Source organism: Chrysochloris asiatica, unplaced genomic scaffold, assembly GCF_000296735.1.
Source record: "Chrysochloris asiatica unplaced genomic scaffold, ChrAsi1.0 scaffold00019, whole genome shotgun sequence".
Lineage (NCBI taxonomy): Eukaryota > Metazoa > Chordata > Mammalia > Afrosoricida > Chrysochloridae > Chrysochloris > Chrysochloris asiatica.
In genome coordinates this window covers 9,116,819-9,140,165 of record NW_006408537.1, presented here as the reverse complement: position 1 = coordinate 9,140,165, position 23,347 = coordinate 9,116,819, and the positions used below count along the sequence as shown (strand labels likewise).

General features: G+C 38.0%; 1 protein-coding gene across 1 annotated transcript; it reads right to left on the bottom strand.

The window, feature by feature from the left end:
• Positions 1-7,022: 7,022 nt before the first annotated feature.
• On the bottom strand, positions 7,023-22,270 carry LOC102821095. Its single transcript, XM_006835740.1, has 4 exons — positions 22,250-22,270; positions 21,666-21,749; positions 9,968-10,048; positions 7,023-8,519 (listed from the first exon to the last, which is right to left on the bottom strand). The coding sequence occupies exons 1-4, from the start codon at positions 22,268-22,270 to the stop codon at positions 7,023-7,025; spliced, it is 1,683 nt and encodes a 560-aa protein (XP_006835803.1).
• Positions 22,271-23,347: the final 1,077 nt, after the last annotated feature.

Below are 23,347 nucleotides of genomic sequence, written 5' to 3'. Positions count from 1 at the left end.
TTCTCCCGAGGAGCAGCTGGTAGTTTCGAACCGCTGACCTTAAGGTTCGCAGCCCAATTCGTAACCACTATGCTACATATAAGCTCTATAAATACAGATTTTTTTCTTCTTTCCCAAGCAGAAAGAAAATTAGACATGTGCTACCAAAACCTGTCAGAATATATTTTAACCAAAATTAAAAGAAAATGGGAGCTGGTATAAGCAGTTAAACAAAATTCGATACACAGGCAACTCTGAGCTAAAAAAACTAAATGAGACTACTTACATATTAACTATATTCTACCCAAGGCATAAAGGAGTGGGCAACAGGAAGGCATATGTACTATGTACATATGAAACTGAAAACCTGAAACTGTGTTTAATGACCTAAGGATATGTTTTATGCCATCATTCATATCACAAGTGCCTCACAATTGACAAGTTTAGATAAAAGGTGGCACAAAGGGTAAGTGTTCAGCTGCTAACTGTAAGGCTGGTGGTTGGAACCTGCTCCTTTGGGGAAAGATGTGATCTTTCCCAGTGATCTGTTCCCATAGAGATTACAGCACAGAAAACCCTATGGGGCAATTCTATTGTCATATGGGGTTGCAATGAGTTGAAATCAACTCAATGACAACACCTAAAAACAACATAGGTAAAGAGTATACACATTTAACACATTTTAAAAGGCAGTTGCAACCTCATGTGTGTCATCAGGGTTTTCAGTAACTAATTTTTCTGGAAACAGATCACCAGGCCTATTCTTCCAAGGCACCTGAAGCCAGACTCAGACTGCCAGCCTTTCAGTACGCAACCAAGAGCACTGATTGTTTGCACTACCCAGGGACTCCATTTAACACAATGCTGTTGTTACGTGCATGAAGTTGGTTCTGACTCATAGTGACATTGTACAGAGTTTCCGAGGCGGTAATCTATAAGGGAGCAGAAAGCCTCACCTTTTTCCCATGGAACAGCTGGTAGTTTCAAACTGCTGACCTTGCGGCTTGCAGCCTGAATCGTAACCACTACACTATGCTATAAATCAAAGTAACATGAAAAACCGCCATCACAGATAAAAGTGTGAGATCTAATTGTAGCCCTCAAAATTGAATACTGATAGAACCACTTCTCAGTACAGAAAACAGAAAGTATATAAGAGAAAAAAGCAGCATTTGAAAGTTTATTTTAGTAATACTTTTAAGACTAACTTCCACACGCTATTTTATGTTAACATATATTGTTAACAGAACACCTAAAACAGTAACATATTTTAGCATCTAAACTCAAAATATCCATTCTAAATCATTAAAATATAAAGATTTTACTTTCATGTCTAATGACGAATACACTCAGAAATAATTAGAAAACTTTTAACTAGAAAAATCTTCAAAATCCTAAAAGTACAAACAACTTGAGAACTGTTGTTGAACTCTTGACAAGATATCAGAAAATCCAACAGACCATTTAGAATAAGCAGTTACCTCAACAAAACCAGTACCGCCCTTGAGACACAGAAAAACTGGTTAACTTGGAGATACAATAAGTAATCAGACAAATTAATAATGATGGCCTTAAAATGTTTTAAATGATGCCTTTGACCAAAATTATAAGTAAAAAAATGCATTTGTGTGGGGGGAAATGAGAAATGCTACTACCATTAAAAGCTGATTAAAATTTAGTAGCCAGGAATTAGTTTGACTAGACTGACTACATCTTTCTTTAAATCAAAACAAAAAAAGGATTCTGCAAGGGAAAAATACAAAGTCTTTTATATTAACAGGGAAATCATGGCTTTAAGTACACAAATACGAATCCACATCAAAATTCTGCCTTATAATTCCTGACAGGATAAATATAACTTATATCAACAGGATTACAGGAAGAACATGTATCAATCAAGAAGTGGTGGTGATGGTGGTTCTATGCCATGGAGTTGGAACCAATTCACAGCGACCCTGTATAGGGTTTCTGAGGTTGTAAATCTTTACGTGAGCAGAAAGCCTCATCTTTCTCCCGTGGAACAGCTGGTAGTTTCGAACTGCTGACCTTGCGGTTTGCATCCCAATTTACAACCACTACGCTACCAGAGCTCCTTAATCAAGAAGTGGTTATCTTATAAAAAGGGAGGATCAAAATAGGACCAGATGGACTATGACTATATCTAGACCTAAGTCACAGGAACCAAGCAAAATTTGCGTAACATCTCAACCATCATGATTCAAAGTTTTCATTACTATAGTCAAGCTAAGGAAAAAGGCAATGAAACATCATCTCTGCTAATAAAAGAAAAAAATATTTAATGTTTGCTCCACTCATCCAGAAACAAATTTCATAAAAGATTCTAGCAGTTTATAAAACTTGTTAAGCCTTAAAAAAATAATTTAAAGATTTTAATTGGATCATGATTATCAATTTACTAATAACATCTAGTTGTATATTTTCTTAAGTGAAAAGAGAGAAACTAAAATTGGTTTGTACATCCCACTAATGAAAAGCCATAAAAATGGATCTAGCTAACTGAATGACATGTTTAAGATTCATACAAATGTGACAACCAACTGTTGGGTCTAGCTGCTATCCTAAATACAGAATGGTGAATTTCAAAAGACAAGGGAACCTATACAATACAAGTCTGGAGCAAAATATGCTTCATACTTAAAAGAAAAAAAGTTTTCAGTCATTGCAATCTTTAAATTATCTCTACAAATAATCTTTAATTTAAACCTTCATCAGAATCCCCAAATCAACTAACTAATAATGAATGCCATTTGCCTCTCTGGTCACCCAGGTGCAACTCATAACAGAATGAAACACTGTCCAGTCCTGCACCATTCTCACAATTGTTACATTTGAGCTAACTGTTCCTGCCACTGTGCCAATCCAGCTCCTTGGAGGTCTTCCTCTTTTTTGCTGACTCTCCACTTTACCAAGCATGATATCCTTCTCCAGGGACTGGTCCCTCCTGATAACAAGTACGAAGTATGAAAGACGAAGTCTTGCCATCTTGGTTTCTACAGAGCATTCTGGCTGTACTTCTTCCAATACAGATTTATTTGTTCTTCTGGCAGTCCATGATACTTTTAACATTCTTTTCCAACATCCTAACTCAAATGTATCAATTCTTCTACGATCTTCCTTATTCACTGTCCAACTTTCACATACATATGAGGCTACTGAAAATACCATGGCTTGGGTCAGGCACACCTTGGTCCTAAAACTGATTATTAAATTGGGTATGAATATGTACACCCAGATTCACACCCAATTTTACAGTTAGAACAGACTCTGGATTGTGTTTATTCCAACTACATGGTTACAGTACCTGAGAGGTTATGCTGGATGTATCAAGCTCTTAAGGACATTATCAATCAGGTCACTTGGGTATCATTTAGTAAATTATTAATGTATAGTACTAATGTAGTGTATTAAATAGTATCCACATAGCCTGAAAGAGTTCATGTTCTCCTCAAAATGCCATTTTGAGGGCCAAGAAAGTAAATAAAATTATACTGATAAAGAAGCTACCAGCACAGTAAAGATTAAATTAAATGATACTGATAAAGAAGCTATAAGACCATTCAAAAATATATATATATTTTACATAATTTTATGTATATATATAAAGTGTCAGTAAATTTACTGTTTTTCCTAATGTTCTTGCTTCTTATCAAGTACAGAAAACACATCCACCTTATCAAATGTAAGTTGTATTACCATGATTAGCATATTTAGATATGAGTCAATCAGAAAACTTAGTATAGATTACAAAAAAGAACAGAACTGTCTTAATGCTCAGAAAAGTGGGCTAATCACTTATGACTAAATATAACAAAGAAATTAAATTAAGGGGGAGAGGGACCATACTCTCTAACCTTCTGAAATGGAACAATAGTGCTATAAGGAAAACAAAGTAACATTCAGAAGAAGAGTACAGTTAGTGCAATTGTACAGATGAAGATAATAAAATAAAAATGCTTAAAACCACGATACAGAATTAACATAAATACTATTAGCAACATATGCAAGACATCAAAATGTTTTAAACATAAGTGTGAAATATAAAAAAGGCACTTCATATAATAAATAATGTTAACAGAATTTCTCTGTACACAGTAATTCCAAGAAATCATATTGTCTCCATATATATATTATCAGTAAAGAAATAACCTTTGAAGGAAAAGGATCATTAGATGTACCCTTTGAGAAAATCATATCCATAAACTAGTGACTATGCCAAGGCCTCCTAGAGAACCCAGAGGTATGTGAATATCAGAGGTTGACTTAACAGAGAATTGCGTCGCAGGCTCTGCAGGTACACTATGAACATTTAATATTGTCTAATAATTAGTTGTTCCATACCCTGGTCTATTGGGGTTGTCTCCCTAGACTAAGTCCCCATTTTTAGTTTTATAACATCATCAACCAAGAGAAAATATTTTTAATAAAAATGAGGTTAGGATATTGTTTCTTTCTACATATAGCTAAAAAGTGTTCATACTCCAATGCATTCTGTCCCCATCTCTACTAAACTGTCAAACCCTTCAGAAATTTGCCAGCTTGATCATGAATTCAATGATTTCCCAAAACTTCACTTTCAAGAAAATAAATTCTCTGGAGATGCTTGGGCACATGAGAATGATAGTACATTTATCATTTTATTACTTTGCAACATAAATACCAAAAGAGGCAATGACAAGAGTCATGCTCTCTTTCAAATATTTAAGAAAGAATCAAAGTAAGTGGAAGTGCCAAAGCAGTTTCAGTGAACCAATCTTCAATCATCATTTATTTTGGTTTGCTTTTTGGGAAATAAGGATGTCTCAAATTATCAAGTTTTTGATCTACTATATAACTGAGACAAAGGGAAGAGATGGAAAAGTAGGAACTTAGCTAGATGCGAGACAATCTCCAGCTAGACTGTTAAGTGCCATTAAGTCGGTTTCAACTCACAGGGACCTTGTATAGGGTTTCCAAGGAGTGATTGGTGTGAGTTTGAACTGCCGACCTTGTGGTGGTTCAAATCGACCTTGCAGTCCAGCACATTAACCCACAGCACTACTGCAGGGCTGTAGTTCAGATTTAATCTACAAATAGGAAAACTGACACACATACACACTAAAAAATTATAATTTCTTCCAAGTAGCAAAAACTGAGTCTTCAAACTCTATAGTGCAAATAGGGAGACAAAGAAAATTAGACAAAAAAGGTGCCAAAGGCTCTTGATCTCCTTTGGTGACTTAAAAGAGTACCTGCTCCCAGGTTTACTCTCAATAAAGCTGCCTGCTGTTGAAGCAAAAAAAAAAAAAAAAAGGTGCCAAATACAGATATCATTGAGAAGGGGAATTAGCTTCCAATGTAAATATTAAAAAGTGGGTTACCAGGAAAAATATCAAACATCTGTGCAGGGACTACGGCAAAAAGAAACAGAAAGCACATGAACCCTAAAACAGTGCTATATTCCACTATTAATATACCTTAGACGTTTTCATCATGAAAAAATGTAGATGTTTGACAAACCAAGAAGTTACAAAATTTTAAGTCGACACATTTTTGGCCGTCAAGCAATTATTAGGTAATGCATTTAGACTCCTCAAACTTGTCACTCTTTCCATTCCTTAAGTGATGATGTGAAAACAAGGATCTAAGAGCTGTTGTCTTAAAGAGAAGACACTGTGGGATATGAGTGGAGGTTATCTGCTGCCAATTCCAGTACAGTGGAGAATGAACATTGCGACCAGTACAGACAAAATTTGTCTCTCACTGTAAGACTGACTAGAATATGGAAATAATGAACTTGTCACTGAAGTTCTTGAGTTCAACCTTTTAAGACACCATGGCTATCACCATTAAAACATATATCCAAACCAGAACTGTGTGACTTCCTCTCTTTATTATACCCCAATGCTCTAGGTCATAAAGACTGCTCAGCACCCCAGAGAGAAATCCCTCTGTCATAATAAAGGGACCAGACTGTCTGGTATGTCTGGGATTCTTGCTCTGATTTAAGAGTTCACATTTGCATGCCTAGCATATGTGAATAAAATTATTTCCAGGCATATAATGTACTATCTCTTTTTTTTTTTTTTTTTTGGAGTTAATAGTGTGGTCAATTATCAAACTTAAAAGAGTTCATTGTTTAGAAAGTAGATTTGTTTACAAAGGCCAGCTTAGTCAAAGTCCCAGAATATAGGGAGAAATCACCAGGACTGGGTCTCAGAGCTTGATAGGTCAAAGACCATTCAGACTGATAACAACAAAGAATTCTCTCACATGTAGCTTGATGAGTAGGGATGGTTAATAGCACTGATGGTAATTAACTCTGAAAATTTCTGCAGAGATGTTATATGCAGAACAATCTTTTTCCCGCTGGTATCCATATTAAACCTGTGATATCTATCTATTATACTGAAATAAACTGGATTTGGCAAAATTTTATTTATCTGAATTTTAATTCTTGATATACAGCTTCATGGTTCATTCTAAAGTCTCACAGAGCTTGAGAGTAGAATGGACTCTTGTTGAGTTGGTAATCCTAATGTAAAAAGATTTTGACAAATCTTTTGCAAAAACCTATCAAATGGAAGCCCACACAAGGAAGTACTGATGATCTAAATATGAAGAATTTGCATCTTGTCTTAGTAAAGAGAAACCAATAGTAGGCTTTTTTCACCTTCAAAATCTAATAGCCCTCAGTTTACCAACAGGATTTCCTGAGGAACAAATCTATAGATATTTTATATTACAAGACAATTCAGATTCCCAAGTACCCTCTTCTGAATTTATTTTGGACCAGAAATAATGGACAAGAAGACCTCTGTTCAACCCTCTTCAGACGAAAGTCTCCAACGCTCACTTTATCAAGAAAACATGAGTCTCTTTATTATATATTACATTTCAAACGTCTAGAATTTGCACATCAGCTATGGTTATTCCAGATATGAATTCAACTTTTGAGATGACCTCCTACTTACAGATCCTCTTCTAGTGGGAAAGAGTAAGTGAAATAGTTAGGATCTTGGATAGCTGTTCTTCTGAACAAAAGATTAATTCTTGTACCCATGGCGTTCTGGGGATTCTCCTTTTTTTCTATATCTATAAGGGTGATTTCGGGATTTGTACCAATCTCCTTTGGAGTATCCTCTATTGTGATAATGTGTTTTCTGATCATGACTATAAAAGTATCGATGTTGGTTGGAATATTTGTTGTGATCTTTATAGTCATTTTCTTTAATACTATTTTCTTCAGCAATAGCAGCATTCACATGTTGTCCAAAAAGGGAAGTACCATCAAAAGGCAAGTGTGAGATTTTCTCTTGAGTTTTCTTAGTTAGAGATGTAAGTCGGAGCCAAGCTTGCCGTCTGTAGTCTATTGCCATGGCCATAACTCTAACTACAGAGTCCATTATGTCTCTAGTAGTACAAAGCTGCCAAAGACCTGCATCCATGCCATCAGATATTATACATCTTGCTTTCCCTCGGTCGAACTCTGGGTCATGGACCAGATCCTCCATGTCTTCCCAAAGTTTACGCTGATATTGAGTCATGTAAGCCATGTAGCTAGCAGCTCGGGCTGCAATAGAAGCAGCGTGGTAAAACCTACAACCCATGATCTCCATTTCTTTTGAGGTAGAATCTAGAGGGGATGTTGTGTTTCCTCTTTTGCTGTGTTCTAGTGCTTCTACAATGGGACCCTCAGCTGGTGGATTTGGTTGGAAAGGAGAGGTGTCCTTAGCCACAGGATACACCCTGTGTCCCATGAAGGAAGAAGGATGGCAATCAGCAGGGTCTTTAAAAACCTCAGTGGTTGCAATTCTCAGAAGAGGATGCAATGGAGGAACCAACCGTTTCTTGGTGGTGACACAATCAGATTTCCCATCACATGATTCTACTTCAGGTTGTAATGACACTCTCTTTATAACACCTCTTTGTTCCATTCTCTTCAAAAGACCTGTGAAACTTGATTGGTTGGAGTCAGAGGGCTGCCCTTTGTTACCAGTGGAGGAGGATTTGCAGTCAGTCTCTTCATCAACTGTGGATAAATTTTCCTCCTTAGAGTTGGAGATGTCCCAAGAAATAGAGGAGTTCTCACTTGGCCTACAATGATGAAATCTAAAACAGCTCCTGGACTGTAGATCACGTATCACTCGGGACATCTCAGCCACTTGTGTTTGGAGGTAGAGGATGGCATCCTGTCCATGCTGTGAATTTGAAGAAGACTCTCTAAGTAAATCCTTCTTGATTTCCAAAGAAGACAAAGACTCTTGACAGACCAGAAGTGGACATGAAGGCATAGTCTGAATATTTTTTGATGGGTTAGATGCCTCTGTCTCAGAGATCTTAGTATCTGAATAATTTTGATCATTTTTCTGGTTCTCCAATGGGTTCTCAACAGAGGAAGGTTGAGAAACTATCCTTTGTGGACTGATGGAGCAACTCCCAGAGGAGAAGCTGCGGTCTCCAATGGAAAGAGGAACACTGCAGCTAGAGCACATTTCTGGGCGATGGTTCTCAGAGGATGGCACCTTAGATTCAGGCATTCTCTGGGTTATCCACATGAACAAGAAAACCAAGGAAGAAAAAAAATATGCTTTTAATATATTAACTTTCAAGTGGAGAGATGTCCAGTAAGCAGAATTTCAATTTTTAAAAAATAATTATAATTAATAATGAAAGAGATAATTCACTATAAAGGTCAGCAGGATGACCACAGAAATCAAACACAATCTTCAATACCCCAATGGTCCTAATACCAACTGCTGGCATTAATTTGGGACTCTGTCCATGAATAAGGGAAGAGTGAAAACATGCCCAATTCAAATGGTACCACCCTGGCCTGCCGTTTCGTCCCACACTGAGATAAGATACAGTGAAATCACTGGTAATAACAAGAAAAAAATCCCATACAACAAATATAGATCAGCAAGTAGAAGTTAATGATGGCAGAGAGAACATGAAAAAACATCCACAGAGAGAAAAAAATTTCAATACCACCCCCACTGCAGAGTCATTTTAATGCCCCTTTAAAAATGCCCTGCCAATCACTGTCCATGAATAACAATAGTTCTACTTCATGGTTAGTAGTTCACAGGTTAACATACTCATCTCATTTTATCCTCACAACAACCCTGTGAGGTAGGCATTATTCTCATTTGATAAAGAAATGGAAGTTAAAGATTTATCCAAAGTCACAGAACTAATAAACAGTAAAGCTGGAACTCAAACCCAGGTAATTCTAGATGCAAATCCAAGCCTCAGTCCCTTATATCACAGAAGAAGAAGCTTTTTGGACACCTTGGACAAGAGCAAGGTGTACTCTAATCCATGAAGAAAACAGTTCATTAACAGAAGCCTGGGAAAAGGCAAAAAGACAAATGGAAACACAAGACTGCTATAAAGGGATGAGCTAGTTTGATTCTCATAGTAAAAGAAGCATTGGATTCAGGAGATAAACCCATGACCAATAAGTCACAGGTAAGGAATAACCCCAAACATGGGGAATAGAGAGAATTAGAAGGTGTGATGACTGAATTAATCACTTGTAAATGCTTCCTCCACTTTCTATTTTCTAAAGGCTTTCCACATATCCTTCCAAGAAAAAACAAATTTTCTGTAGCCATGTGTTTCTGGAAGTATAGGACTGGGTTCTGTAGAGCACCTGAGGAAAAGGAAAGGAAAGGAGGGCAAGAGGAACCAAAAAGCTTGCAGTTTTAGTTCATTTCCTCTTTATCTTATATTACATCCAGGGCTTAGAACATCCCTGTTTCATTTTATCCTTTCACATCCTCAGTGAAGTAGAGTAAACAAAACTGGAAGTAGGAGTTGTTCTGGGCAAAGAATTCCTTCCTTGAACTACTATTCTAGCACAAACAGGGCATTGTCTAAAACACTATACAGCTCCCAAACACAGCCATCACTGACCTGGTAACTCTAGAGCATGCCTTTTAAACGTTATAAAGAAAGAAATGCTAAGCAAATGTAATGTACTTACATCACTATGGGAGGTGCTAGGTTCTTCGTCATCACTGCTGACCAGGTCAATGTATTCAAGAACAGGTCTTAATGGTCCTTCCTAAAAAGGATTCAGCAAATTTGTAAGCCAAAACAATTATTAAAATCGAACTAATATTTACAACAATTAGTGTTTGTTTTTTATTGCATTTGGCCAAGTATTCCTCTAAAGAGGAAGCCTATATGGGTGGCACAGAATAGCCAGGAACAAAAGAATACAACAAATATTTAGAGAACATAAATAAGAAATAAAAACAAGAGAAAAAAAGAATGAACCTAAACCCCTATAGAATATTAGTGTTATGTGGATCCCTTAGGGAAAAGGAAATAATATAAGACTAGCGCTACAAGGATACAGATATAATCTGTAATACTGTTGGAATGAATATCCAGATTCAAAACAGAGTTCTTTTACTATAATGTTATAATATAATAGCTATGCATCATCCCCAAACCCTATAGAACCAAGCATCAAGCCTGGATTGTTATCAATCCTTTCCATTCATACTGCCATCATCATAGTTGTTGTTAGGTGCTATCAGTCGGTACCAACCCATAGCGACCTTATGCACAGCAGAATGAAACACTGCCTGATCCTGGGCCAATCTCACTATCATTGCCACGCTTGAGCCAACTGATGCTGCCACTGTGCCAATCCATTGCTGGGGTCTTCCTCTTTTTCTCTGACCCTCCACCCTACCAAATATGATATCCTTCTCCAGTGACTGGTCCCTCCTGACAATATGTCTGAAATATGAGAGACAAAGTTTGGCCATCCTGGCCTCCAAGGAGCACTCTGGATGCATTTCTTCCAACACAGATCTGTTGGTTCTTTTGGCAGCCCATGGCACTTTCAATATTCACCTCCAAAACCATAACTCAAAAGCATCAATTCTTCTACTGTTTTCCTTATTCCTTACTGTCCAGCTTTTGCATGCATATGAGATTATTGAAAATACCATGGCCATCATCATAAACTAGACCTTAAATGCTAAGCTTAAAAGCCAACATTTCATTCTATAAGAAAAAAGAAATGAATAAATTTTACTGAAATACAAATAAAATTATGAGAGCTGTGCTTCATACAGATGAGTTACGTATAGTCACAGACAGGAGTCTAGAGAATAGGCAAGCCAGGATTAATTAATTAAACCAGGTATAAAATAATGTACAACTGAAGCTATGTTGGCAAACGAAACAATGAGATAGTACATAAACAAGAAAATATAGGGTAAAATTGGTACAAAATAATGGATATTAAATCAAAAACAGAATCCCCCAAAAAACAATGTGCTTAGTGGTCTCTAGGAGTGCTGGCGTGGTGTGGCAAGATAAGCAATGGACCCACCAACTGTTCCTATAAACCCTATGCAAAGTCGCCATGAACCCGCTCTACAGACTTAACAAGTGGCCTCTAAGGTTTCAAGTTAGGGTGACTACTTGTTGTTGTGTGCCATGGAGTTGGTTCCGACTCATAGCGACCCTCTACAGGGTTTCCAAGGCTGTAAATCTATACAGGAGCAGAAAGCCTCATCTTTCTCCCATTGAACAGCTGGTAGTTTCGAACTTCTGACCGTGAGATTAGCAGCCTGATTCGAAACCACTATGCTAGTGACTAGAATGTTAAATCCATTAACAAAATTTAAGAATGCAAAAACTGAAAGTTCATGTTCTTTTGGATAAAATGAATTTTAATTACCAATAATACACACACGAGTGTCTGCCAGAAACCTGAAAGAGGATGACTATAATGTGGGTGTAGAAAATAGCTGGAAATAGAGATTTGGGAGCTGCTATCATGTTGTTGCTCCCTATTCTGTTGCAGCTCCCTATCCTGTTGTTGTTATTGTTAAGTGCCTTCAAGTTGGTTCCGCCTCATAGCGATCCTGTATAGGGTTTCCAAGAATAGACTGGTGAGTTTGAACTACCGACCTTGCATTTGAGTGCTTATCCTATAGCATCACATAAGACTACTAAACTAAAAAACTAAACTGAAGCTATGATATTGCCAAGAGAAAAGCAGAGAGTAGAAATAAGAGAGTCAGGAGGCTCTTGAGTAAATGCTGGACTCTTAAGACTCAGGAAGAACTATGTAGTCAACCAGAGGTGGGAGAAGAACAAGGAATACATTAACTCAAAGACTAAAGATGCAGAAACCCTGAATGGAAACTTGCGAAGCCAAAGATATTAAGCACCATGAAAACGCCAGTGAAATTTGGCAACAAGCGAATATTTTTTTTGAGAGAAAACTATCAAGAAAGTACTAGAAAGCAAAATAGAAGACAGGAACTAAAAAAATTAAGGAGCAGAGACAGAGGCAGTAAAGGTCCTGAAGACTGTTCTTCCAAGAAATTTAGTTATAGTTGGAAGCAAGATAAAGGTACTTAAGAATACAATTAAGGGACTGAGAGAGGACTGAAAAGTAAAGCGATATGTTGTTGTTAAAAACTAATAAAGGTTCTAGAGTTAGCAGACAGAAGTTAACTAGCTACCCTCAATTCAATTTTGACTAATGGTGATCCCAAAGGGTTTTCAATGGTTGTATTTTATAAAGTAAATGGTCAGGTCTTTCCTTCAAGGCACCTCTGCTGTTAAATACCATCAACCATTAGTTCCAAATCACAGCAAACCTGTGGTTAGCAATTCAGTGCTTAGCCCTACAATGCCACAACAGGACTCCAAGAACATCAAGGTGGACTCAAATCTCCAATCCTTCAGTTAGAAGCTAAGAACATTACCCACTTGCATCACCTAGAGACTCCAGACAAGATAAGATGGAGTGTAATGACATCCCAAGGATAACTTATCTCTCCCCTAAGCTATGATTCCTGCGCAACCAGGAAAATGATATTCTTACCCATAGTGGTCCAACCACAAAAATAAAACCAAGGGCAAAGATTCTAGTTAGAGATCTTATAATAAAGGAATTAAGATTTTTGCCTTTGTTGTAAAAAAAATGTATATTAAATCAAAAAAGGAAAAGGCGGTCAAGATATTCTTTAATATATGATAAATGCATTGACCCCAAAAACCTAGTCCTGGTATTAATACTCTTAAAATCATATCTTCTATCGATTTCTGGTTTGGATAGTTGTTAAGAATGAAGTAAAAGAAAAATATAACAATTTTTCCCACTCATACAATTCAGCTTAGCTTCCTCTCTTTAAGAAATGTGCATTCGGGTGAGGCAAGAATCAGAAATACAAAAACTCAACTAAAAAAAGTTAAACGTGGCAAAACAATTTTATTATATGTTCACATATACAGCAAATCAGTACACATTTCAGATTATCAGAAATATAGAGGTGGAGCAGAGAACATGGAAAGGTGACAGGCTATAAGGCAAAAAGTAGAATGGGCAAGGGGAGAAAAATGAATGGTTGGAAAAACGGTCACAAATAGGACTACAAAGTAGCTGCAAAAATAAGAAAAGGAACAGGAGAGGTGGGAGCAGATGACTACTAGAGTGAACCATTAGGCTAATATACAACAATTTTCAACTACAAAATCCATTTATTTTTCATACTAATTAAGAGAGAAAAAAATTATTAGAATACAAAATCCAAAAGTGAAACAAAGTTATTTAGAAAATCTAATTCACTCAAAAATAATTACTGAGCACCTACTGCTTATCAACATAAAAAATGACTACACACATAATCTTATCAGATGGAATACACAGAAATCAAACTGACTACATCTGTAGGAAGACATGCTGGAAAAGCTCCATATAACTAGCGAAAACAAGGCTGTGGCAGACTGTGGAACAGACCATCAATTGCAAGTTCACACTGCATATTAAGAAAATTAAAGTTCACAAGAGCCAAAATATGACCTTGAACATATTCCACTTGAATTCAGAGATCATCTCTCAAGAACAAACATGATGCATTGAACACTAATGCCCAAAGAGCAGAAGAGCTGTGTAATGATATCAAGACCAACATACAGAAAGAAAGCAAAAGTCATTAAGGAAGAAAAGTCGAAAATAAATGTCAGAAGACTCTGAAACTTGCTCTTCAGATGTTAGAGCAAATGGAAGAAATGAGGAGCTAAAAGAGCTGAACAGAAATTTTCAAAGGGCAACTCGAAAAGACAAAGTATTATAATGAAACATGCAAAGACCTGAAATTAGAAAGCCAAAAGCTCAGCATTTCTCAAGCTGAAAGAAATGAAGAAAAACTCAAGCCTTCACTTGCAATATTGAAGGATTCCATGGACAAAATACTGAATGGTCTAGAAAGCATTAAAAGAAGGTAGAAGGTATACAGAGTCAGTCTACCAAAAAGAAATGGTCAATGTTCAAACATTTCAAGCAGTAGCATATGATCAAGACCCAATGGTACTAAACAAAGAAGTTCAAGGTGCACCGAAAGCATTGGCAAAACACCAGGCTCCAGAAACTGACAGAATACAAGTGAAACGTTTCAACAAAGTGATGCACTTACTTGTCTATGTCAAGAAATTTGGAAGACAGTTATCTGGCCAACTGATTGGAAGAGATCCAAATTTGTGCCATTCCCTAGAAAGGTAACCCACCTATTGTATGTTAAATCATACAATATCATTAATATCACATGCAAATAAACTTTTGCTGAAGATCATTAAAAGACAATTGCAGCAATACATCAACAGGGAACAACCGGAAATTCAAGTCAGATACAAAAGAGGTTGTGGAACTAGGGATATAATCGCTGATGTCAAATGGATCTTGATTGAAAGTAGGGACTACAAGAAAGATGTTTATTTGTGTTTTATTGACAATGCAAAGGTTTTCAACTGACTGAATCATGATGACCTACAGATAACATTGTGATGCATGGGCATTCCACAACACTTAATTGTGCTCATGAGGAAAACTGTACATAGACCAAGAGGGAGTCGTTTGAACAAAACAAGGAGACACTGAATGGATTAAATTCAGGAAAGGTGTACACCAGTGTTGTATTCTTTCACCATACTTATTCAGCCTGCATGCTGAGCAAATAATTCGAGAAGTGGGATTATATGAAGAATGTGGCATCAGGATTGGGGAAAGACTTACTAATAAACCTGAAATATGCAGATCATACAACCTTGTTGCAGAAAGCAAAGAGGACTTAAAATCCTAGTGCGGCGCTGTGGGCTAATGCCTTAGACTGCAAAGTCATTTGAACTGCAAGGTCAGTGGTTCAAGCTCACCACTTGGAAACCCTAATACAGGATCACTAGGAGTTGGAATCGACTCAATGGCACTAAACAACAACTAATGACAATAAAAGACTACAGTCTTCAGTATGGACTGTACCTCAATGTAAAGAAGAACAAAAATCCTCAATACTGGACCAATGACTAACATCATGATAAATGGAGAAAAGACTGACGCTGTCAGAAACTTCATTTTGCTTAGATGCACTATCCACACTCATGGAAGCAGCAGTCAAGAAATCAAATGATACGTTGCATTGGGCAAATCTGCTGCACAAGACCTCTTTAAAGTGCTCAAGAGCAAAGATATATCAGTTTGAAGACCAAGCCAAGGTTATTTTCAATAGCCTTATATGCATGTGAAAGTTGGACATTGAATAAGGAAAACCATAAAAGAACTGATACATTTGATTTATGGTGTTGGAGAATATGAAAGTACCACCAGAACAAACAAATCTGTGTTGGAAGAAGTACAGTCAGAGAGCTCCTTGGAAGCTAGGATAGCTAGACTTTGCCTCTCATACTTCGGACATATTATCAGGAGGGACCAGTTCCTGGAGAAGGACATTATACTTGGTAAAGTGGAGGGTCAATGACTAAGAAGACGACCCTCAACGAGATGGATTAGCACAGTAATCGACTCAAGCTTAACAATGATTGTGAGGATGGTGCAGGACCGGGCAGTGTTTTGTTCTGTTGTGCATAAGGTTGCAATGAGTTTGGACTGACTTGACAGCGCCTGACAACTTATCAGGTATGTTAAGTCAAAGAGTGGTTGAAAGAAAAGCGTTAATATATTTAAGAATGACAAATTAGTCAAAGTGGAAAAAATAAGATAAGCACATTAAAGGAAAATACTACTTATATACAAATAAATATACACATTAGCTAATTTTCACAGCAGATATAGAGCACCTCCCCATAATTAGAGTAAGTAAAATGTTTTAGTATTCTGTGCATTGATAAAACATTTATTGAGTCCTGTATGAGTCCCTATGTAGTGCACGAAGTTAACATACTCAGCTACTAACTGAAAAGAGTTAGACGTTGTACTCAGAGGTTCCTCAGAAGAAAGGCCTGGCAATCTACTTCAGCAAAACCAGCCACTGAAAACCCTATAAACACAGCTCTACTCTAACATTCCCAAACCATGGTATTTTCCATAATCTCATACGCATGTGAAAGCTGGACAGTGAATAAGGAAGACCGTAGAAGAATTGATGCTTCTGAGTTATGGTGTTGGAGGAGAATACTGAAAGTGCCATGGACTGCCTAAAGAACAAACAGAACCTTTTTGGAAGAAGTGCAGCCAGAGTGCTCCCTGGAGGCCAAGATGGCTAAACTTTGTCTCTCATACTTCGGACATGTTGTCAGGAGGGACCAATCACTGGAGAAGGATATCATGTTTGGTAAGGTGGAGGGTCAGAGAAAAAGAGGAAGACCCCCAAAGGTGGCAGCATCGATAGACTCAATCTTGGCAACAATCTTGATCGGGCAGTGTTTCATTCTGTTGTGCATAAGGTCGCTATGAGTCAGTACTGACTTGATGGCACCTAACAACAACTCTGACTGACACTCATGGGGTCACCATGAGTTGATGTCAATTCAATAGCAACTTGTTGGTTTGACTGTGCTCTGTACCAGGATAGTGTCAAGTTCTTCATGTACACTGTATCATTTAATTTCCACAATTATCATACAAGACAAGCAAAATTACTAGTACCTTACTTAAGAGATGAGAAAACTGAATGATATACATCTGTTCTCTAAACATATAACTGACTGTGGTCATTAAAATTCTACAGCAGTTCACAGTACAAATAACATGTCAAAGTGAACATTACATAGGTTTTTTAAGTAAGAATTTCTTTCTCCAATAAGAACACAGTAACTATCTTATATTGCTCCCACCTTTGAATGAACTGTAATATTGACCAAAACTAAGTTATCAATTCTTCCAAACAGTTAAAATAATTATCTCCACAGTTATAATGAATACTTATAGTCTTAGAAAGTATAAACGCATGTGGTCCTTCAATTGTTGTTATTGTTACGTGCCATGGAGTCGTTTCCGACTCAAAGCGAGCCCGTACAGGGTTTCCGAGGCTGTAAATCTTTACGGGAGCAGAAAGCCTCATCTTTCTTCCGCAGAATAGCTGGTAGTTTTGAACTGCTGACCTTGCGGTTTGCAGCCCAATTCGTAACCAGTACGCTACCAGAGCTCCTTGGTCCTTCAATTACAAGGTATTTATTATTCGAATTATGTATTCTATACATTAAATCGTCAATGGTCAATCTCATCCCTCTGTACCAACAACAAAATCAAAGGATATTACTCTAAAGGGCATACAATTTAGGAGTAGATGCACAAATGTAAGCATAGTATCAGAAGCTATTAACTATTCTAAGTTTAAAATATACTTTTTTCAGTGAAACAAAGTTTTCCTGCCTGTTATTAGAAACTGATTCTCAGACAAAGTCAAAACACCAATTACCTACTAATTGGAAAATTACGTTAAAGGACCTCTGGGGGCGCAGGGGTTACGAATCGGGCTGTAAACCTCAAGGTCAGCAGTTCGAAACTACCGGTTGCTCCGCGGGAGAAAGATGAGGCTCTCTGCTCCCGTAAAGATTTACAGCCTCGAAAATCCTGTACAGCACAGCTATGAGTCAGGACAGATCCCATGGCATATAACAACATACTAAGATACAGTTTACAAAGAAAGTCGTTTAACCTAGTCTAAAACACTAAGAATATGAATTTAGCTATAGATGCAAAAATCTAATCTAAAACCCTAAATAATTCTCCTCCCAACCCTTATATCTACAAGATTGGCAATCCTGTAGAGTTCAAAGGTTTCCAATGGCTCCTAACAGCCTACTTTTAGAGCTCAAATTTAGTCTAGCATTCTAGACTTATACTGTCTATCCCATCCTTCCTTGACTCATTAAAAGAAAAAAAAAAAAAATCCTCTAGAACTACACATTTCACTCAGCTTTCCTGTTTTGATGCCTTTATTTTTTTCTACTCAAAATGTCCTTTATCTATTCAAAAGTAACAAAGATGAAAATCCTGTGCCCTTTCTTTTATAAAAGAACTTTGTAGTTCTATTGGAGCTATTTACATAGTTCTCACCTCTTATCTCATCTCCCTTCCTAACACTGAGAATATATTTGCAACTGATTTTATGAGCTCCAAGGCCAGCAATTCAAACTCACCAGTTGTTCTTCAGTAACCCTATACAGAGTAGCTAGCAGTCAGAATTGACTTAATTCAGGGTTTTTAATATTATGTGCATGCACATTCTTTTTAGACCTTGAGAGAATTGTTGTTGTTGTGAAGTGCTGTCCAGTTGGTTCTGACCCATAGCGACCCTGTACAGGGTTTCCAAAAGACAGCTGGTGAGAGAATTACTGCCCCAATATATCCAGGCAAAAAAAGCTCACATTTTTTGCCTCAGAATCTCATATACTACAAAACTTTACACACTTTACCTATGAGCTCCTATTGTTATTGATAAAATGATAGATTTCCTTGACTAGTCCCATATTTTCAAAGAATAATTCTACATTATAGAAATAATTTCAGTTGAAACCTTTATCTACTGTGCTGTCATCAAGATAATCTTAGGTTTCGTGGAGTACTTTTTTTTTTGTTTTGTTTTGTTTTTTTTCGTGGAGTACTTTTTGTACTTTTATATCTATACCTTTATATCTAGAGTGGCACTGTGAACAAACTTATCATCAGCTCTTAGCTACACAGTTTTCAGGGAGAAAATTTCTTAAAACACCTGCAGTTTCAAAGGCAGACATAAAATGGTGACTGAATAAGCAGAAAATGAGAGGAACAAACCTAAATGAAAGATTTTCTATAGCTAACACTCTGTCTCTCGATTTGGGCACTGTTTATTGGCTTTACAAAAAAATATCAACACATATAACTGTGAACTATATATGTATGTATGTTACATTTGAATAAATTTAAACTAAATGGACTCAATTTTGCACTGTGGCATTATGGGTTAAATACACTGTACTGACTGCAAAGTCGGTTTGAATGGAAAGCTCACCAGCTGCTCCTCGGAAACCCTAAATAGGGTTGCTATGGGTCGGAACCAACTCCACAGCTCTTAACAACAAAATCTCTATCATTCCTTTTCTTCATCATGTATTCAGCTTAACTGTATTTTGCAATTTCCTTAAAAGATTTAATTCATCATGTGAATAAAAGGTAGGGAAATTAGAATAAGAAAGGGCTAAGAAATCCAAAGCTGAGTAAACCAAATGACATCATAATGCTTTTTGATCTGAAGAACTCTGATGCAGGAAGCTGTTTTTCATCTTTACTCAATAAGCTTAACCTAGAGAAGCATATGATTGGGTTACTAAGGTAAATAGTAGATTTGATCTCCGGATTTAAAAAAAAAAAAAAAAAGATCATTAATTATCTTATAAGTAGTATCACTTAAAGCAAAGGGAATATTAATAGGTTATGGCTAGAACTGTAATCCACTGAATGCACATAATACCCTTGGTCAAAACCCAAACTTACACTTGAAATTATGGATAAATATAATAGGCCACATCAAGTAGGATATACAAAATATTGGTTGTACATTATTTACACCTGAAACAAAAACACAAAAGATTCTCTACATGTAAAGTAAAATTTAAATTAAGAGTATTTTTAAATCTCAGCTGAACACAAGCTTATATATTCATCCTGTCAGAAATTGCAATGCAATTCTATATTCCTCACAGTACTAGAAAAATACTTATTTTTGACATATCTTGATAGGTTCCATCTGTTTCACAAAGACCCATAATTTACAAAGTGTGTTTTTCCTAGTTTTACATGCACAAACATCACATTAACATACATAGCACAATTCAGGGGAACGTGAAATATCTAAGTTGTCATAAAATCCTGTTACTGACCATACTTCAGCAGTCCAAAGTGAAAGAAGGATCAGAGCACAATTCATTTCCCTTGCCCCCCAATCCTGAAAATTTCTAATTAAAAAGGGAATGAATACAGCATGTACTGGCAATGAGGAAGAAAGCTAAGAAAACAATCTTGAAGACTCCTACGCTAAAAACTGCAACACCAAACAATTTAACACCAAACGACCCTAATGTTGGAAGTTGGGGAGGACAGTGTTTAATAACCAGTGTTACAATAAGCAACAAATAGAAACACACATGAGCATGCCTTCTAGTAAAGAAACATTATACAGTTTTAATATAAAATCTCAACTAACTATTGTTGGTTAAGTGCCCTTGAGTCAGTTCTCTGTATAGGGTTTCTAAGGAGCGGCTGGTGAATTTGCACCGCCAACTTTGCAGTTCAAACTGACCATGCAGTCCAATGCATTATACCAGATAGAGTGGTTTGAGTAGTACAATAGGGTTCACAAGCTGAGATACCTGTAAGATAAACACTGGACTGCTAAATGCAGGCTGGCAGTTCAAACCTACCAGCTACTCCTCGGAAATCCTACAAAGAGTCGCTCTGAGTCAGAACTGACTTGATGGTACAATAATTCAAAAAAAAAAAATAACATTTTTAGATAAAAAACACATCCCAAAATGTATTTCCAAACTGATGTTTCTCAAAGTGTGGTTCAGAGATTCTATGTTCCAAAATGAAGACTCCTAGACCCCACCCATGAAATTCTGATCAAACAAGTCTGGCGTGAAGGCCAGGAATCTGCACATTTGCACATAGTAACCCTTGAAAACTACTCTACAAAGGGAATAAACTCAGTAAAATGTTCCCTGATGTCCCAGGGATCCTCATTATAAACATCAACTGTATTATGCTGTAACATGATGATCTCAAAGGTTAATGATGTCTTTAACCCTTTATGTTATGTCATGCCTTAGCTACACAAAGTTAAGCTTTTGAGTTCTTGCATCCCTTTTTCCTCTCAACTTCTTTCCTACCTACTTAGTATTCTTCCCAATAAGGAGCAAATGCATTTCTTCCTGCGTCTTTTTTCTAAAAAAATATTCTTGACTCACTCCAAATCACAAACTCAGAGAACAGAATTTTGTCTAAATTCAATGTTAAATGGCTCCAAATGAAGGCAGAAAAGGCATGATGAAGTATACAACATGTACTTCTGGCCAAGGTCTTTGTGATGGCTTTTGCTGTTGCTAGTAAACTTTTTGTAAATTTCCTAGTCCGCCAAGCTCCTGGCCAGCTAATGCATACTAGTGGTGGTGGTTATGTGGCGTGGAGTCACAGTTCAGACCCATAGAGACCCTACATAGGGTTTTGGAGGCTATAATCTTTATGGGAACTCCCAAGGAATGGCTGGTAGTGTGGAAGTGCAGATGACTTTGAGATTAGCAGCCTGATTTGTAACCACTACGCTACTAGAGCTGGTTGAACAGTGAGTGAATGAACATGTAAGGTATGAAACTACATAAAGGCTTACCAGTGTTTTAATCTGGGAGGGGAGGGGGACAGTATCATTGCTACTCACACTAACAAACTGAATGTCATCTTCATTTTCATCCGTTGGTGACTCAGATATCTCAGGTCCAGCTGGAAGGACAGATTCTATTATCTACAAAAATAAGCCAAAACATGCTCGTCTTTACTTGCATACTTGCAGGTCGAGATTTTCCCGGAAGGTACGCTTAAAACACGCAGTTTTGAGGAAGCTTGAGCACAATCCACGCGAACCACACTAAGAACAAGTGGGTTATTTGGAACCTTGTGGGCCGAACGCTGAAACCCACTTACCATCCTCCACCCCAAGAATCCCCCCAACTACCCATAAAAAAATGCATGCTCACTATTTGAGTAATCTGGTCTCAAAATGTCGCGCCCACGGGCACAGCAGGGGCAACAAGGAACTCCGGAGCCCGTGAAGGGAGCCAGGCGGCCATTGTTGCTGCCTGCTGGTTCCTCACTCAGGTAGGCACCAGGCCCGAAAGCTGGGCTCGGCCCGAGATGCTGAAGCTGTATGGCCCCGCGTCTGCGGCCGAGTTCCAGGCCTCACGCAGGCCGGGCGAGAAACAAAACCTTCCGAGATTTGGCTCTGGGAAAGCCAAGGCTACTCACCTCCGACCCTGGGTCTCCCATTTCTCCGACGGCCTTACAGCACCACTGCTCCCGCCGCCCCTACCACCGCCACTGGTGCCAGCGCTGCCGCTGTCCCTGCAGCCTCCGCCACCGCCACGACTTCCCTTCCCGCCCAGCACCACCTAGCTCAGCCCCGCCCCGCCCCTCTGCTAGCGTCGACGCAGCCGACGCCGCCGCAGGCATAAAGAGGCGTAAAGTCGCTTTCAAAAGGAGCAAAGGGTAGCGTCGCCCGCTATTCGGAAGCTTCTTTCGCGTAGTACTATCCTTCTTCCCCCTGGCCGCGAAAGTTGCTGGGAATTGTAGTTCCACGCGCCCAAAAGACCTCTCTGGCGTCGATGGAGAGGAGCAGAAAAGGACCCCAATCTACTACGCATGCGTTCCTCCAAATCGACGCGAATAGTGTCGCCGTGGACCTGTGGGCTTTCTTGCTTGGATTAAATCAACTACCGAAGTATTCAAGGAAGAAGGAATGCGAAGGAGCGTCAGCTGGATTGGGGACTAATTTTCCCCCCATTATTCCTTTTGGTGAAGGTTAGCTGAATTTGAAGCACAGAAGAGAAATTTGGAGTGTTCTTTACCCAGTTTCAAGCACTTTATTGTTGTCATCAAGTCAGATCGACTCTTGAGGTTGTTAAGTGCCGTGGAGTTGGTTCTGACTCATAGTGACCCTGTACAGGGTTTCCGAGGGTGTAAATCTTTACGGGAGTAGAAAGCCTCATCTTTCTCCCGCGGAGCGGCTGGTAGTTTCGAACCGCTGACCTTAAGGTTCGCAGCCCGATTCGTAACCACTACGAGGGAGTAGTACGTCTCATTTCTCCTGCGGAGTGACTGGTGGGCTGGAACTGCTGACCTTGTGGTTCAAAGTTCAGTTCTAACCCTTTCAATCACTTAGCCCTAGCATATAAAACACCTAGGAAGACATAGGGTGGAGGACCCAAGCTCTAGTATCCAGTTTGCATGAGGAAAGATGGCTTACAGGTCTAATAGGGGGAACAGGCCAAGCTAACCTTATCATGAAAGCCTAGACCACTAATGATAAAAAAAACTGTTTCAAAATCCTCTCATATATCGTGCTAT

What these genes read in the sequence shown, in the direction of transcription:
- LOC102821095 (XM_006835740.1), bottom strand. Translation starts at nt 22,270, where the DNA reads ATGGGAGACCCAGGGTCGGAG. An exon ending in ATGACATTCAGTTTGTTAGT is followed by an intron (nt 10,049 to 21,665) that starts GTGAGTAGCAAT and finishes AATCCTTTTTAG; the next exon opens with GAAGGACCATTAAGACCTGT. An exon ending in CTAGCACCTCCCATAGTGAT is followed by an intron (nt 8,520 to 9,967) that starts GTAAGTACATTA and finishes TGGATAACCCAG; the next exon opens with AGAATGCCTGAATCTAAGGT.